General features: G+C 38.8%; 1 protein-coding gene across 1 annotated transcript in view; it reads left to right on the plus strand.

The window, feature by feature from the left end:
- The window catches only part of rxfp1 (relaxin family peptide receptor 1), a 64986-nt gene extending 57765 nt beyond the window's left edge, over window positions 1–7221 (plus strand). Inside the window, exons 16-18 of the mRNA XM_053506206.1 lie at window positions 3182–3592; window positions 5866–6084; window positions 6944–7221. Of these exons, the coding sequence (XP_053362181.1) occupies window positions 3182–3592; window positions 5866–6084; window positions 6944–7221 (908 nt within the window). The remainder of the gene's footprint in view (window positions 1–3181; window positions 3593–5865; window positions 6085–6943) is intronic.
- The last annotated feature ends 8095 nt before the right edge of the window (window positions 7222–15316 follow it).

Here is a 15316-nt window from a genome sequence, read left to right on the forward strand (position 1 = left end):
TGTGCGTGTGTGTGTGAAGCTAAAGTAAGGAGCCCCTGCCCCTTTCCCTTTTCTTGTCTTACACAATTACCCTTTCTCCACTCTTTTCACACGCTCACACAACAGAAACACTCTTTCATCAAAAAAATAAACAAGAAATCTCTTTAATAACACTCGATTGAGCAACGCACTAACGGAATTACTGCTGTTAAACAAAAATAAAACCAATTAATCTGCACTTTACCTTTGAAAAGAATCAGCAAGGAGAAAGAGCAAAGAGAAAGAGTGTGTGTGTGTGTGTGTGTGAAGGCGAAAGTAGGAGGGGTCTGTGTGTGTGGCACAAACACAAACACAGAGAGCAGGCTAAGCCTTGAGCAGAGAGAGAAAATGGATCCTTAACCTTTCTAATGAGACTTGCTTTTGCTTTATTCATCACGCACGCTGTACACACGCGCATACAGACACAAAATAAAAATGTTTTACACACACACATGGTGACAGTGTTATAGTAGACAGTACACGCATGCTCAAATGTTGATTATACCAGTAAGAGACGCGCACTGAGACCCAGCAGGGGAGACGATTACCAGCAATTTCGCAGCGCAAGAAAGAGAAAAATTGTTGGCTCAGTTGTAAACACGTGATGCTCTGCATCAAAACAAGAAGTACATGCGTAATACATGATACTCTGTACTCGTAAACCAAGACTCGTTTGTTTTTCCAAGTTAAATTTTATTAAAAATCTTTGCTCGTCTTGCAGAACACTCGCAAACCATGTTACTCGCAATCCAAGGTTTTACTGTATATGGAAATGTCTTGGAGTGAGGTCAGGATGTGGTAATAACTCCCAGCCGAGTACCTTTAATGTGCAAGTGGTGTTAGGGAATGATTGTCTGTACAATTCAGAAGCGTCTGTTCTGCAAGTCTGCTGAATGTTATTTTACAGACACACAGACTTCTTTACAACGAAAGAGTCTCATCACCATACTGTGCCTTAAGTCTTCTTTAATTGTCAATCGGTTTTACAAGAAAAGTCCCGGTTTGACTTGAACACCTCTGGGAGTACCTGAGTTGAATCATGTTATTACAAGCACGAGTCAGAGACATTATAAATGCAGGGGAGACAAATAACCGAAGTCCGAAGGTGGGGAGAGTACAAGTCTCGTTAATCGACAAAGAAAAAAACGACAGCAAAGCAGTTTTAGATGAGCTGCGGATGATCAGAAGGATGATGATTCAGAGCGCAGTTATGGGTAGGAGTGGGCGTCCGAATTGAGATGAGACTTTTATCAAGAATGAAAGAGAGATATTTTGAACCTTCATTATTATCTAGTGTAATTTGGTTTTATAGTCCTGAAGCTCATAAAAAATGCATTTGCGTTGATGTTTTCCTTTTTCTTCTGATACAATCAGGTCACAATCCTGAAAGTTATTATGAATCTCCAACAATGTAGCTTGCACTTCAGTCTTTCTCTCACACTTTGCCTTGTTGTTTTTGCATCAGAAATGAATCATATTTCCACCCATCAGCCTTTTTGTCCGATTGGCCACTTTTCACTGAAAAAATAATAATAAAACTCTCTATTATTCATCTTTCTTTTAGCTCTCTCTGCCGCTTCTTTTCGGGTGCTCAGCCTGATTGGCCGTGAAATGAAAAACTGCTGTTTGGATTCTCAGCATCTCTTTGAGATGTTCTAAATATCAGGATATGAACGTTTCAGCTACGGCCTGGTCATCTGCATGCCGGAGAGAGAGAGAGAGAGAGAGAGAGAGACGGCAGATGAGGCAGGTTCGGGTTTGATTGGGAGCTTTGCTGGAGTGTAAAGCAGTTCCCAGCAGTCTTCACTTTGATGTCTACATCATGCTTCGAAGCAAATAATTGATTTTTCTGCATACACAGTCGAAGCCATGGGGGCTTGTCTGTATAAGCGAGAGCCTCCGGAGCGCTGTGCGTTAGATTCAGGACGTTGTTGGACGTGTCCCCTGGATCGAGAAGCATGGCAAGAAGTGCGGAGATTGGCAGCTTGGAAATCAAGCATGATTAAATAGCTCATAAGTCATTAATGCTTTTATTAAGAGGTTTAAAGAGGTGTTTTACTGGAAGGACTCGGCTGCTGGTGGACCAGAGCGTCCTGGAACTGCTTGGAAAGGCTGATTTTAGAAAGAGCTCAGAGTTGAGCATGAATACTGTATTTTGATAGGAAAGCTGTGGGGGGGGGGGGGGGGGGGATAACGCAAGTAATACTTACAGTTAAAAAGGAAAAAAAAATTCTCTCCCACCATCTTCTTTTCTGTAATTCTTTTTTTCCACCATCTTTTTCTGTCTTTATTCTTTCTCTGTCTGTCTTTCTCCTACCATTTCTCTCTCTCTCTCTCTCTCTCCCCCTCTCATTTTCTTTCACTTCTTCTTTTTCTTTCCCATCATGTTCATTTCTTTTTACTTTCTCTCTCTCACCATATTTCTCTCTCTTCACCACTCACCATCTTTTTTCTCAACTTTATCTTTTTCTTTCCACTTTCCTCCTTTTCATAATTTCCTTTTTCCCAACTGTTTCTGTCTTGTTCTTTCTTCTCCTTTTTCCCACCATCTCTTTTTCTCTTATTTTTCTTTTCTTTTCTGTCTTTCTCACCATTTTTTCTCTTTTTCTCTCCCTCATTTTCTTTTTCCATCTTTCTATTTTCTCTTTTTGTCTCCTAATATCTCTGCTTCTGTCTTTGTTCATTCTTTCTACCACCGTCATTCTCTCTCTTTTTTCTTTCTCTCTTCCACCAACTTTATTTCTCCAATTTTTCTTTCTCACCATATTTATTTACCTATTTATTTCTCTCCTACCGTCGTTTATACACTTATTTCGTTTGTCTTTCATTCTCTTTTTCTTCTTTTCTTAATTTTTCTTTTTCCATTTCTTTACTTGTTCTCTCTATTTTGTGTCTCCATCCTTTTCCATTTTAATGTGACTAACAAGGCTAATACAATAATTAACTTCTCTCTCTCTGCTTCACTTCTGGTAATAGAAGTGAGAAGACTGAGAATCAAGACTGAGAATCAAGAATTTTGTTTACACTTTAGTAAAGAACCATGCTTTTAATATTAGTGGTGTAAATGTGTGCATGCTGTAATACTCATGTGTTACGAAACATAAAGCATTGAATAAAATTAAAACACTAACAGAGCAGCCGAATCTTCTGGTTTCCTGTGCAGGTGCCGATGGTTTGATGGGCGTCTACCTGTTTGTGATAGGGGCGTACGACCTGAAGTTCCGTGGCGAGTATAACCGCCATGCACAGGCCTGGATGGACAGCTTGCCCTGTCAGGTGGTAGGCTCCCTGGCCATGCTGTCCACCGAGGTCTCCGTCCTACTCCTCACCTACCTCACCCTGGAGAAGTACATCTGCATCGTCTACCCGTTCCGCTACCTGACGCCCGGTCGCAGGCGCACCGTGACCATCCTGGTGGCCATCTGGATCCTGGGCTTCGTCATCGCCTTCTTGCCCCTGGTGTGTAAAGGAGTGTTCAGGAACTTCTACGGGACGAACGGGGTTTGTTTTCCTCTGCACTCTGAGCAGCCTGAGACTGCAGGAGCTCAGATCTACTCTATTGTCATCTTTCTGGGTGAGTCATTAAAAAGAATTCAAGGTGACAAATATTGCCCATTTACACATAAATGAGGACTAACTGCACTTTGGAACATGGACAACCACATCGCTGCTGGTGCACATTTTAGTACCGTTTCATTTCATACTTTAGGTTTCAATAATATTGCTGCTGTCGTAACCACACAACATATTTTAACACTTCTATATCCTTTTTATACTTTTATACCTTTTTATATTTGTTGTAAATAAGTTAACAAGTCTTGCAACTCCTGTATAAATTATACTATTTTATTTTAATTTGTTTTTACTTTGTAACTTTTCTAAATATTGTACATTTCCAGCCTAAATATTTTTTAAATTTGAAACATTTTTTTTTTATGGACAATCCCTTAGACTTATGCCAAAAAGTGGTTAATAACTTTCTGTGTGACATCACATTGAGTGAAATCACATGGATAGACATCACACTATGATGCTTTTATGTGTCATTAAATGACATCATATTGTGATGCTTTTTTTCCAGCATTAGGGGCTTTTGTGACGGTCTTAACATAAAATTGCCCTTATTCTAAAATCATGTCATAAGGGTATTGGTGTGTCCCATATAACTGCATGTGCCCATTCTGCCCTCTGCAGGACCCTCTTGTTTTCCTAAGGATTTTTTTCCCCACCCTTTGGGCTTTTTGGGGTCTTAACATGCTTAAAAACTCATGAAAATTGGCAGACAGGTTGGAATTTGCTGCCATTCGGGGGCCTGAGAGTCACGGTCGTAGCTCACAAGAGATTTTGCTGCATTGCTCATACACACTTTCACGTATGTACACGAAACCCGGTACACATTTAGAGCTCATTGAGCCGAACAACAACCAATACATTTTGATATACTTCTCCTAGGAAATTTATACAACCGCCACCAACCCAAGCAGATGTGATCTAAAGACATTGATGACACATAATTTCGGAGGGATTTTTAATATCTCAAACGGGTCAGCCGTGATGATGTCTTAAACTTCTGCTGAAAAATGATGAATTACTTTCTGTGTGGCATTATATTAAGTGACCTTATATTTAGTGACATCACATTCAGTGACATCACATTGGGTAACATCATAATAGTGCGATGCCATTTTCCAACGTTAACACACCGACTCACACCACACACTAACCCTCTCACAGACACACACACACACTAACGCACTCAACAAATATTTAGGGCCCAAACTGACATGAGCCCTGTATAGTGTGTGACGTGTGCAAGTTGTGCGGTACAACCGCCTGGCGATGGCTTTTTCGAGGTCTTAACACACTCAAATAACACACAGTTTGTGCGCTGGCCCCGGGGTGGCGATTGCACAGGGTGCTTGGGCCCATCATTGTTGCTTGCAACTATATTTTTATTTGTATTTATTTGAGTACCAGTGTTTATGCCATCCAGTGGGTGCCCTGCTCTGTGCCCTCAGCTACATTACACCGCACTAGACAGGATATGCAGAAACGTGATAATTGAATGATTACTGTATGATAAAAGAAGAACAAGCATAGATTTCTTAATCTACGTCACAGGCAGTACTGTCTAAAGGTTTACAGTATATTAAACTCAATCCTTCTACTACAGTACTTTATTGATTTTATAGAAACAACCAATTCAGAGGCTCCACATAAGTTAAAACTAATAACAAACCAACAAATAAATCCACATAATAAGCCAGCAAGATTTATAAAACAGTAAAAAAAAAAAAAAAGCACATCATACTTGACATGATGAACTTTTCTTCTGAGAAAGGCGCCTGGAGTGTTTCTTAAGACTTTTCTACTATAAAAAATATGTTTCTTACAATATGATTTTTTCCAGGTCAATGAGGTGTTCACAAAATATTTGTGTTGGTTAAACCTCAATTTGTTTGGCGTGATAGAGGTCAGGTTGCACCCTCAGGAAAAACCGCTATTAACTGATAGCATCATCACTTCTGGCTCTGCTTTATCTGTTATAATCTCAAACATGTATGCTAGACGATCTCTCTGTCCGATTCAACTGAGGAAAAAAAAGATTTACAAAGACCTCAGTGACATCTACCGGAGATATCTAATGTATCTCTAAGCTTCCTGTTGACTTCCTTGCTTCATTGTCTTCCTCGTTTCTGCTCCAATTGTTCGCTGAAACCATGTTAATTCTTTTTTAGACACTTCACTTTCATTGTACACACCTAAAGACTATAAAGCTCTTTTTTTTTCCACTTTATTAGTTTCCACTTCCGTTTAAATTTGTTCATCTGATTTGCTTCTCTGTAGGCCTGAACCTCGTGGCATTCCTCATCATCGTCTTGTCTTACGGAAGCATGTTTTACAACATCCAGAGAACAGGGACCCAAACCACCAAATACAGCAACCACATCAAGAAAGAGCTGACCGTGGCCAAACGCTTCTTCTCCATCGTCATCACAGATTCCCTGTGCTGGATACCGATTTTCATCCTCAAGATCTTATCACTCATGGAGGTTGAAATCCCAGGTTAGTTCTTTTTTTCATGATTTATCTATTCATCCTTGAGGCTTTGTGGCAGCACGGTTGATTAATGGATGGGTGGCACTGACAACTCACACTTCCAGGGTTGGGGGTTTGAATCTAAACTCTGATGTTTGTGCATGGGGTTTGTATAATATTCCTGTTCTTGGTTGGTTTCATCTCACAGTACAAACACATCACGACATGATGGCTAATCAATGGTTCCAAATTGTCCGTACTATATGAGTAAGAGGTACCAGGGGCTACTTGTACCCAGCGATGGGTTGTCTCTAGGATGCTGCAACCGTGCACAGGATAACTGGATGGATCTTTGAGTGTTGATCCAGGGTCTTTGAGATTAAAATTCCTTGAACATCTGCTCATAAAACAGCCCTTTGTTTGCTTCTGTGCAATTTCTTCTATGTTCTGAATAATAAATTTGTGGTCACCTCTGGAATAAGTCAAGTTCTATAGCGCACATAGCAGTGATTAATTGTTTCTCTGCTAAGGACTAGAACCTTCTGAGTTCATTCCAATTCATGTCCGATTGCCACTGCTGGGACCACGAGAGATTGGATTGTAGTGGAGCTCACTTTTAAAGTGAATACCAAGTGAATGCATTTTTACTACTTGACAATTTAGATACTGAAATAAGTGACTTTAATGTTAATCAATCAGGGACAACATGGAACATTGTTTGACTTTTTTTTGGCTCTGTGTAATCGGATTTTTTTATAAATACCAGTAAATTTGAACAGGATCTGACCGACACCTAATACCAGTTTCTGGTATTATAGTTCACCAATCTCTAGTTTAGAAACAATAAATGCAAGTCGATAAATCTTTTATCTATTTTCTCACACAGGAACCATCAGCTCATGGGTGGTTATCTTCATCCTGCCCATAAACAGCGCTCTAAACCCCATTCTCTACACTCTGACCACACGACCCTTTAAGGAGACCCTTCTGCAGGTCTGGACCAACTACAGGCAGCGGCGGCCACTGCTCAGCAGCCACCCGGCCCATCATCCTTCGTTTACCTGGCAGGAAATGTGGCCTCTTCACGAAAACAGCCAAAATGTAGTGTCTCCAGAGTACCTCGCCCATCCTTCTGAGATGTCCTGTGCCTCAAGAACTACCTAGCTGCAACCTGTGGACAAGCAAAACAGGACATGTGAAGTTACACAGGGATCCTGGTCAGCCTTGGGCTTATTGCTGGACAAACACATTTCTTTATGTGTTTATTAATTCATACATCCATGATTGTACAATCATACTCCTAAGTGATTAAGCAGCAGACCTCCATTCATTTCCTATGGAAGTGTGAAATTGAAATCGAGACTTTCTTAGTTTTATGCAGTGCCACGTGCAACATGTCCGAGGTATTGGACCGAAGGTCTCTGAGGTTCTACTTTCCCAATATATTACTTGTTTGCACTTGCCTCCTGTGAACTCTAAAGTCAAGCAAGCTTGTCAGAGATTACAGAAAATGGAAGAAAATGATCAAACATTATTCTATTCCACTTTTGTGCGTAATAACTGAATAATAGAGTGAAAAATAGACCTTGTGTCCTGAATAGTGCTAATCATGTGCTGAATATCGCTAACTCTGAAGAATAAGCCAATTAATCAGCTATTTGTTTTTTATTATTATTGCCAACCACATAAACAACAAAATAGCTTGAAATTGATTTTATTTAACTTTTGAGGAACAAAGACAAACAGCATGACCACTGGTGATAAGAACAAAAATACACATATCAAGTTGAGCTTTAATTTGTCTCATATATATTACTGCACAAAGAAATTCTTTATTCTTCACATATCCCAGATTCTTGCTAGTGGGCTGGAGTCAGAGCACAGGGTCAGCCATAATACGGCGACCCTGCAGATAGCAGACAGGGTTAAGGGCCGCGCTCAAGGCCTGAATAGCTGCAACCTGGAAGAGCTTGGGCTCGATCTGCCAACCATCTGATCAGTAACTCAGAGCTTTAATACAATAAGCCACCACAGCCCCAGTAAAGCAGATACTAGAAAAAAATGTACTGTAGATTTAGCCCAGAGGGTAGATTCATTCATCCAGTCATGGCAAGTGACTATTTTACTTTTGGTGTCCGTGGGAACAATTTACATAATGTGTGACATACAGTTCATAAAACATCATCGAAAGGATTGAGAAAAGCAGTTGTGGAAAAATAAACATAAATGAGAGAGATTACTTTCTTCGAAACTCCATATAGTCCAATTAAAGTCCAATTATGCAACAGGGCAAAGAACAAAACATTTTTGTGTGCCTTGACTTAAAAAAGTGTCCCAGCTAATTGCTTTTCAGAAGAGCCTCTGCATAATTGTGTTTCTTAAAACTATTAAAATGTCCAAACCCTGTCATGCAAAGACTGTGATTCTTTGTGTGATCCCTAATGTGTAAAAGGCTCATGCCAACAATGATACCTTATACTAATGCTTAACTTTAATGGGGTTGTAGAACTGAACATAGAAATTCTGGTAGGTTTGTCAAAAAAGGTGTATGTTTTGAAGGAATCAAGTCTAAACGAATTCCATTTAAAGCAAAAGTCAATTAAACTTATTTAACAGGTTTTCAAACTTTTTTCATCCTAGCCCAATTTTTTAGTGTTTCTTTTAGTTAAAATATTGTTGAAAATGTGTGTTTTTTTAAATAGAGGTTATACATTAAAACTGGAGGCAGGGGAAGCTCAGTGGTTAAGGTATTGGACTGCTGACCAGGAGGTTTCTTGTTTGAGCCCAGACGACCCCAGGCTGTCACTGTTACCCCCAAGTGCAACTCAACCCATCTCCTGATGTGCCAGGTGGCATGTAGAGAGACCCTTTCACCCCTTTGTTAAAATACCTCTAATAGTAAAATCTCACTGTATTCAATTTCTTTAGTTAAATCAAGGCACACCACATACAATGACAAAAAACAAAATGGCGGTGAGATCAGTGACATGTTCAATCCATTGTGATGTATGGGTTTGTTAAATATGCATAGAGTGAACATGGGGCAGCATGATGCCTGTCCCAATGGATTTTATTGCTGCTTATTGCAGTTTTGACCACCAGCTGCAATAATACCTCTACGAGTTGTAAGGATGAGCAAATTAGTGGAACAACTGTCAAATATTAAAGTTAAAGGGGTCATACAGCACTACATGCACTATTTTAAGCTGTTTGGACTAAACTGTGTGTTAGGAGAGTGCGTACACAACCACTCTACGATGATAAAGAGCCGCGCAGTGGTTTTCTTTTCGTTTATTACAGTAACATCCCCCTTCTGAAATCAGGCCAATCGCAAAAGCCTTGCCTTGTGACGCCACATCACAAGAGGGCGTTCCTACACAAGTTGATTGACACTGGTGTTTTAGCAAAGACCCGCCCCGAGAGAGAAGAAGCTGTCGGCCATTGTTTTTTCGCCGCTGGAGCAAAATGACGCCTAAGCGAGTGTTGTGTACAGTTGTTGGGTGTAATAGCGAACACAGCAGTCGTCATTCACTACCTAGGGTTAGTGACCTAGGGTACCTACCTAGGGTTAGGTATCTGAGCCACTGAGGACGCAGTGGCTGAATTTAGTTTTTAAAGCTAACGTCCCCGCTGATTTACCTAAATGCGTTCATGTTTGCGATAATCATTTTTCACCAGACTGCTTTATAAACGCGGGTCAATATAAAGCAGGTTTTACTAGGAAGCTGCTCCTAAAAATGGATCTGTACTAACGCTTCGTGTTCCTGCTTCATCTTCACCAGGCTCGGTGAGTGTGATTTATTTTACTATAAGTCTTTGCAGATCGCCTTTTCTAATAATCACGATGAATGCGGAGTGTAAGTTAACTTATACTCTCATAGAACATGGTTATGGCTTCTTCTCTGTGTACATCCGTCTCTATATAATCCCTAATCGCCCGTTTATAATAAACAATGCATTGAGGTGATTGTCTAGTTGTAAACTGTGTACGTAGTCGGAAAACTATATTATGCTTACCTTTGTTACGTTAGATGGTTTATAACGATGTCTGTCGAAGATTAAGTCATGTAAACACATCAGTAAACACATCACGTCCGTATCTCTCTCAGTAAGTTTCTCCGCTTTTCTTGTTGTTGCTCGCGGCAGCGCAACAGCCCGTTAATTCATGCCCATGCAGTGATGAGAAAGACAAACGGGTCGATGCATGTTCATTCTTTTAATTTCTGCATTGTCAGGCGATATTACAAACTTCCGCGTAGGTTCCGTACTTAAACCAAACCAAAAACGACTGAAGAAAACAGGCTCGGGCTCTATAATCCATAGTTTTCCAGTTTGGGGGGGGGGGGGGGGGGGGGGGGCGGTATCAGCAGAGGTCATGAGCATTTAAATTAGCATGTACTGAAACAGGTTGCTGAGAACAGAGCTAGCTTTTACCAGGTAAAAGTAGTGTTTTTTTTACACAATCCTTTTGAATTTTTAATTAACGTATAATACAAACTTTTCATTAGGACCCTAAAGATCATATTAAAATTTAATGAAAAATATAATGTGTAGGACCTTTAACATTTTAAAGTTATTTTATCACTCAGAAAAGAGGTCCTTAGTATTTCAACAGATTTTAAAACATATTGAGTTGTGAATTCTGTATTTGTTTGGCTGCTCTCTGTTTTGATTATCATGGCATATTTAGATTTACAATAAGGTGTTAGGCAGATACACTTATCCAGAGCGACTTACATACTGTACATACAGAGCACACAGTCAGCCTGATATATACAGTTTCATGCAAAAGTTTGGCCACCAAGATGTAAACACAGTCTCTCTTGGAAATGGAAAGAAATGCACCATATTTTCAGCAAACATTGATGCATAAACACTTCTTATGCCATAAATTTAACAAAAATAAAGAATAAAAACATTATTATGGCACTGTGCAAATGTTTGGGCACTCTACATAATCAGTACTTAGTAACACCTGATTGTGGCCAAAGAGTCTATTTTAACTTGATTAGTCCACAGCACTTGTTTCCAAAACACTTCAGGCTTCTGTAGATGTTCTTTTGCATACTGTACTTCTGACATTGGATTTTATGATGGGACACAGGTAAGGTTTTCTTCTGCTGACTTTTCCATGAAGGTCTTGTGGAATGGTACACCGCCACACCAGAGTCTGCTAAATCTTCCTGCAGGTTTTTTGCAGTCAAATGGGGTTTTGATTTGTCTTTCTGACCAGCATACGAGTAGTTCTCTCTGAGAGTTTTCTTGGTCCTCCAGATCTCATCTTGACCTCCACAGTTCCCCTGAACTGCCATCTCTTAATTACATTTCTCACTGTGGAAACTGCAGACTGACAACGCTTTGTTATCTTCTTGTAGCCTTCTCCTGCAATATGGGTATTAACAACTTTCATTTTCAGAGTCTTACACAGCTGCTTAGGGGAACCCATGGTTGTTGAGTGTCCGCAAGTGTGTGCACAAGGTTTAAAGTCAAAGTATTTGTAAAGCTTTGAAATTGGCTTTTACTAATGAGAGCTGTTGCCATGCATCAGATCTAACGAGCTGATTAAGGTCTGAAACCTTGTAAAAAGAATGTAAGACTCTGGAACTCTAAGGGTGCCCAAACTTTTGCACAGTACCATAATAATGTTTTTATGTTTTATTTTTGGTCAATTTATGGCATAAGAACAGTGCATCAATGTTTGCTAAAAATATTGTGCATTTTTTCCATTTCCAAGAGAACATATTTGCAATTTAAAAATCAACAAAATCTGTTATTTATTAAGGAGTGCCCAAACCTTTGCATAAGACTGTAAATATATATGTATATATATATATATATATATATATATATATATATATATATATATATATATATATATATACACACACACACCATCAGTCAAACACTGCTAGGAAGGATTTTTTTTGGGTTGGGTGGAGGAAGTTAACCCACAGTGAAACCTCAGATTGCAAGTAACGCAGTTTGCGAGTGAATTGAAAACCGAGCAAGTCTTGGTTAACAAGTATCATGTATCACGCATGTGCCATAAGATTTAAACTGCGCCAACGGTTTTTCTCTCTCTTGCGCTGCGGAATAGTGGTTAAATCGTCTCCCCTGCTGGGTCATAGTGCGCATCTTTTACTGGTCAACATCCCTGCACGCGTGTACTGTTTACTAAAACACTATGACCACATGTGTGCGCATTTAATTTTGTGTTTGTATGCGTGAGTGTACAGCACTCGTGTACTGTTTTTTATAACACTCGTGTGTGCGCGCGTGTAAAGCAAAAGAAAGTCTCATTAAAGACGTTAAAGATCCATTTTCTTTCTCTCCCTGAGTCAGCTTTGTCTCTTTGTGCGCGCGTAATTTGACACCGTACCCCTTCACACACACTCTCACCTTTACACACCACACACTACTGATGGAAAGTTTTAATCATTTTAGTGACTCAGTTCTTTGAATATCATTCATTAAAATTAACTAATCTTTTTTTGAGTCATTTAACTCTTTTTTTTCTTTTTATCAGAAATAAAATAAAAAAATTTTTTTAAAAGACCCAACACGTCTATATACACAAATTTTGACTATAGTTCCAGTAATGAAAATATTATAATGCAGATAAGGACATATTATAATTAACAGAATGAGTAGCTCATCTCTCATATCTTCCAGTTTAAGTCATTCGTTCTTTTGAATCTATTGCACAGAATAGTGTCTATGGGAGTCACGTGACAAAAGAATGAACGACTCGGAGTAAAAGAGTCATTAAGAAAGAATGTGTCGCTCACATGATTTTCATTAGCGATGTTCAAAAGAACACCTTCTCATCTTTACTGTGTAAGATGAGAAGGGGGAGAGACGGAGGGGCTGATTCTTTCTCTCCTCTTACTTTAGCTTTACACACACACACACGAACAGCGCCTGCGTGCATAAACAGAAACACTTATCTGTCTGTATTTATTTTTACTCTTTTTAAGGAAAAGTGCAGGTTATTTTTTTTTTTTACTTTATATTTTGTATTCATTATTTTTATGTATTAATTTTAGTGGGCTGTGGAACAAATAATTTGAGGTTTCATTATTTCTTATGGAACAATGGCTTTGATTTATGAGTGTTTGGATACGATCCCGCTTCTTGAACAAATTATGCTTGTAATTCAAGGTTCCACTTTAACGTGGCAAAGAAGTGAGACTAAAGTGAGACTAGAGAGCAGATTTGTCATGCTTTCTCTGTGGGGGAGGGGTCACATGCAAATCAGTCGTAGACACACAAGACCAGTGTTCCCCATCCTTTTTATCACCGCGGTTCGAAAATTGTTATTTAACGTTCGAAAATATTTCTGCGGACCGGGGGGGGGGGGCGTCAGATAAGGCTTCCGCATGATGGTGTGCTGGCTTATACTCACAAGCTCTACTCCTCTCCAGAACACCGGTAAACCAGTTTTGCGGCCCACTCCTCGTCCAAGAGAATAATCCAGTTTTTTTAAATAAAACATTGTTTAATTATTTATTGTGCGGCCCGGTACCATTTTCTCCACGGACTGGTACCGTCCCAGAGGAAGCATGGGATAGTCCTTCCCCTATGGTTATTGAAGGTAATATTAACATGTGAGATTTATATTGACTACGACCTAATTACGGAGGGAGAAGTGGAGAATAGTCAGAATTAAGTTTAACGCATTCTGCTAATTATTATCCTTATCCAGAAGTAGAAAGTGGTCCTAGTTTTTTTAATTATTAATTTTATATAATTGGCGGTATTCACAATATATAATTCACAACCTACCAAAAATAAAGTGGTTTGATATTGATCATAATAAAGTGCTACAGTACCATCGACCATGAACTATACGTGTTCTTGTACTCTATGTGACTCCAAGCACTAGTCAAACATTTATTGATCGTCAATGTAACAGAGTTCAGCATCTGTTTTTTATTTTGGTTTCTCGTACTGTGATACTGTAATGTCGATTTTTTTAAGGTCGTGTTTGATATTTAAGGACATAATTTATACAAAATTGAATGTTAATGAATGAAAAGCTCCATTTATAACTCCAACGTTTCATACACTGGATGGATGACAGGTCAGATCAGAAATATGATTTAGGCTCTACGTCACATCACTTGTGTTAAGTGTAAATAATCTCAGCATCGGATCACTGTGATTAGAAACCGGATGTTGGATTTGGATTTGTTTCCGCTTTAAGATATCAGGATTGTTACAGATTCCTTTTACTCAAATGGTTTGATCTATTTGGGAGCACTCCATCATACAAAAGCTTTTACTGTTTAATAACTATGCCCTTATAGTGCACAGCTTTTATTTATTTATTTTTACATTCATTAACCTGTCCTAAAAGTGTAAAAAGTGTGTCAGGATATAATTATTAAAAAATAAAAACTAGTGCAAATTGATCTTTTCTTTTTTGAATGTTAAACATGTTCTGTAATTTATTAAATAGAACTTCAAGTATTTCCTGTTGGTAAAGGAGTAGAAAGTGAGACTTTGTGTGTCTTTTTAAACAACATTGAAAGTTCAGTGACCTCATACTTTCCGGATGCAAAAATAAATGTATAATGTAAACGGACATGTTTTGATCAAATTGTTCCTGATGCGTGGTGACATCTTTACTCGACATGATTTCAATTGCACCACAGAGGCAGCACTGCTGTGTGAAGCTCTTTATTATATGTGAGAGGATTATACAGATGTCTGAAATGCTTTAACACAAGTCACAATACGTCTGAGAAGATTATGTGGCCGTCACGTCCTAAAGGGATTGCTGCGAATAAGACGAAAGATTTACATAAAGTCACATGGACGGGCTGTAAGTTAATAACAGTTTGGTTAATATAAGGTGAAAGGTCTACTTCTCTGAAGTAGAGAAAAATAGATTAAATAATTTTTGGGGAATTTTTTGTGGATGTCAATTCGTTTCATTCCTTTTGAAATATCAAAAAAATAAATAAAGTAAATCAATCACATACATTTTTTTTCCACTGATTATTTTCAAAATATCAGTTTTTCCGTAATAAAATTTAACAGTGCTTTGGTATAAAAAAATTATAAAAAATAATAAATATGCATTTAAATATGATTAAAGCAACGATGTGCTGGCCCAAGCACCTGATAGTTTTTTGAGCATGTTAAGACGTTTAAAAAGACAACTGCGCCCGAGTGCACGGCACAACCCCACAACGAGGTCAGGACTGGATTGATGATCTGACAATCAGTGTTGGGGGACGTTATTTTTTAAAGT

The sequence above is a fragment of the Clarias gariepinus genome, chromosome 10, assembly GCF_024256425.1.
Source record: "Clarias gariepinus isolate MV-2021 ecotype Netherlands chromosome 10, CGAR_prim_01v2, whole genome shotgun sequence".
Classification (NCBI taxonomy): Eukaryota; Metazoa; Chordata; class Actinopteri; order Siluriformes; family Clariidae; genus Clarias; species Clarias gariepinus.